We start from the raw sequence: 3208 nt of genomic DNA, 5'->3' as shown, positions 1-3208 counted from the left end.
CGTCGTGGCCGCACCTCGGCGCCGTCTACGACGTGCTCCTCGCGGCCGTCGCCGCCGCCGACACTAATAAGTCCCCGACCGCCGCCTTCCTCACCGCCCTACTGGCGCTCTTCGCCTCCGACTCCGAGGACCCGCGCGCGCCTTCATGCGCCGCTCCATGGCCAACGCGCTCCTCCGTTCGCCAACACGGCCTCGTCGCTGCCCTCCTCCTCCGCGGTGTCGTCAGGTGGAGCACCTGGCACCGCGGGTTCTTGATGCGGCCATGCGGGTGCTGCTGCCGCTGCACCGGACCAGGTGGCTGCACGCCTACCACCTTAATCTCGCCTACTGTGTGCTGCAGTTCGTGCACAAGGACCCGGGGCTCGCCTGCGCGGTCGTATAGGGGGTTCTCCGGGGGGTGGCGGTCACCACTACCAGAAGGAGGTGCTGCTGCTCATCGACGAGCAGAAGGAGATCCTGGAGGCGCTCGAGCAGCACCAGTTCGATGCCCTCGCCCTGCCCGTATACAACCGGATCGCGCGCTGCCCCACCAGCTGCAGCTCCCAGGTTTGTTCGTCTTTCCCGTCAATTGATTTCTTGTCTGAAATTTAATTTAGAAGTTCTCCACTGGGGGATTGAAATTAGATCGAAGATGGCCTTCCGTTCTTTTTCCAACAGCGAGCATCTTTGCTGAATTGATGTAGATGTGGTCTGATTTGATGTAGATGTTGTCTGAATTAATGTACTGCAGCTAGTATGAATTTTCGTAGCATTACGGAATATGGGTGCTGCAGTAGAGCAAGTCTCAATTTTTGTAGGTGGCAAGTAATGCTTTTGTACTTCATTCAGTGTCAAACTTCATTCTATATAATTCAGTACCTGTTAAATATGCAGTCTGAAGCCTGGCTTAGACTGAATTGGTGTCAAATTGCTCTGCAATTTCTGTACCGCTGGCATCATTCTCGTATTTGAACCTGTGATTCAAATACTACCTTGACGTTGATGCAGCGGCTCCTGCTTGTCCGCTCAGGCGTTAATTTAAGATTGTTGATGCATATATGAGAAGCACGGAATGACACTAGTACAAATTCCTCTTTGTTCACCATGCAGGTTCTTCATATGGAAGGGCACATATATTGAGCACCTAAAGTCATCGGGGATAATGGCAGCAGATCCATCTGGCGTCTTTGAAGGCCAGATCAAGTCTGCACCTGCTGTGGCGTCATCAGACAGCTTGGCAGAGGTGCTTAATCAGCTCCGCCAGGTGAACGAGGGCATACCCAACATAAACACCGGTTTAGCTGAGGCAAGAATGGCTTACATGGGTGTTTTCTGCACTCCAAGGATAACCAGGATGATTGTGTTGTCCCTGTTCTATGTTTGGCTTGGCTGCACTCTCGCTAAGTTCATCCAGATGTGATGCTCATTAGGGTAAGGAATTTGGTAGTTTCAGTTCTGATTTAGTCTAGGAATTTCGTGTAGGGATAATTTGTACACGGATGAGATTGCATTTGGTGTGTAGCCATGTACCAGATTGTAAGAGTGACTAATGGTTTAAATGTATGATGTTATCTAATTTAGACCACCATCCCAACTCGATTTTTACACTTTGCAGGAGTAAGTTCTTTGTTTGGGTGATGTAGTTTATAATTGGGGCAACAGGATTGGTGCAATTTAGCTTGTGAATCTTTTCTGTCAGTTTGTTCTTTAAACAATCTACCAGTGTCATACATCACTACTTGAAACATCTACCGGTGCCATTCATCACTAATGTCAATGATGCCCTTCTGAACCTGAACTATTAGGAGCTGTTCCAGTGGTCGTCTTTCTGCTAGTTATAGTTAGTGCTTTTATAATTCGGTTTTGGCTCTTGTTTAAATGATCCTCTAGAAGATGATGTCAATCAAGAGGTCAAAATGGAACTCGATGGTTGATGTTAGTGATGAAAACGAGATGTCAAGCAAGTGGCTAAACATATATTCGAGGTACTGATAGCCTTATAAGGATGGTACGGCTGGTCTCGACGTAAGTGCTATAGAGAAAGTCAAACGGGAAGATATCATCCACATTCCTAAATTATGTCAATGTATTCGAGGTACCGATAGCCTTATATTGAAGGTGCGATTGACCACATCGTAGGTGCTGATAGAGCATTTGAAACATTGAGAGATCATCCACAACCCTAATTTCTATAAAAATAATACAGATGCCCATAGCCCTTTTCTGAAGGTGCGGGCATTTTAAATGCTAAGAGATCACCCACCAACCACTTGATGCAAGAAATATATTTGAGGTGCCGATAGCATTATATTCAAGGTGCGGTGTGACCCCAGCGTACGTGGTGGTAGAGCATTTGAAACGCTAAGAGATCTTCCATAATCCTAAATGCTATAAATATAATCGAGGTACTGATAGCCACCTTTTGTAGGTGCGGATGATCCCAACGTCGGTGCTTGTAGATCTATTCAAACGCTAAGATAGCCATCTTTTGTAGGTGTTGTTCGAGAAATTCGAACGCCAAGAGGACATTCACACTATCAAATGCTAGAATAATTCGAGAAGGTGCCGATTGCACCATTTGAGAAGGTGCGGCATTCACTGATTGTAGGAGCTGCAAGTGCGGTATGCATTGCCTGTCGGTTCCGCAAGGCGCGGTATCTATAATACATCCCCAGGTACTGAGCGCCCCCTTAGGAAGGTATGACATATACCTAAGCTACGCGCTTTTTAATAGTGTACCACTGTATTGTTTGCATTATTGTCGATGTACCGATAACAATGTGGTTGGGGTACCGATTGCACCATTTGAAAAGGTGCGGTATGCAGTGACTGCGGGTGCTGCAAGGCACGATATGTATAATACGTCCCTAGGTACCGAATGTCCTTTTTTAGCGAGGTGCAACATAATACGTCCCTAGTTATGTTGTGGTACCGAAAAATATTTGGTACTTCATATATATGAAGTAGGTGCTGAATTAAAACTAGGTGCTGAAGTTGCTTGAGGTTCCAAGCTTGAGTTATTTTCACTTACAATGTGATTAATTCTCTAGTACTTAATAAATCCAACCATGGTACTCCATTCGCATCACGCAGGGTGCTTAAAGAGGATGGGTTAGGTGCTGAACCATGAAGGGCGTCCATCGGGCTTGTTGTGAAAATGTGTGATCCGTTTTATGGTTCTGCATAATTCGGTGGGATTTCTCTTCTTCAGCACAAGACGTGATATTCA

The 3208-nt window shown here is 46.5% G+C and overlaps 1 protein-coding gene across 1 annotated transcript; it reads left to right on the top strand.

The window, feature by feature from the left end:
- Positions 1-341: 341 nt before the first annotated feature.
- Positions 342-1476, top strand: LOC124651457. The gene is made up of 2 exons (XM_047190547.1): positions 342-546; positions 1090-1476. The coding sequence occupies exons 1-2, from the start codon at positions 485-487 to the stop codon at positions 1397-1399; spliced, it is 372 nt and encodes a 123-aa protein (XP_047046503.1). The 5' UTR covers positions 342-484; the 3' UTR covers positions 1400-1476.
- The last annotated feature ends 1732 nt before the right edge of the window (positions 1477-3208 follow it).

The sequence above is a fragment of the Lolium rigidum genome, chromosome 5 (assembly GCF_022539505.1).
Source record: "Lolium rigidum isolate FL_2022 chromosome 5, APGP_CSIRO_Lrig_0.1, whole genome shotgun sequence".
In the NCBI taxonomy this organism is placed as follows: Eukaryota; Viridiplantae; Streptophyta; class Magnoliopsida; order Poales; family Poaceae; genus Lolium; species Lolium rigidum.
The sequence above is the reverse complement of the archived record's forward strand: the minus strand, read 5'-3'. Positions and strand labels throughout refer to the sequence as shown.

Excerpts from the sequence above, each read along its gene's own strand:
- LOC124651457 (XM_047190547.1), top strand. The coding sequence starts at position 485 with ATGCCCTCGCCCTGCCCGTATACAACCGGATCGCGCGCTGCCCCACCA. Across the intron at positions 547-1,089 it reads CCACCAGCTGCAGCTCCCAG|GTTCTTCATATGGAAGGGCA; the intron begins GTTTGTTCGTCT and ends TTCACCATGCAG.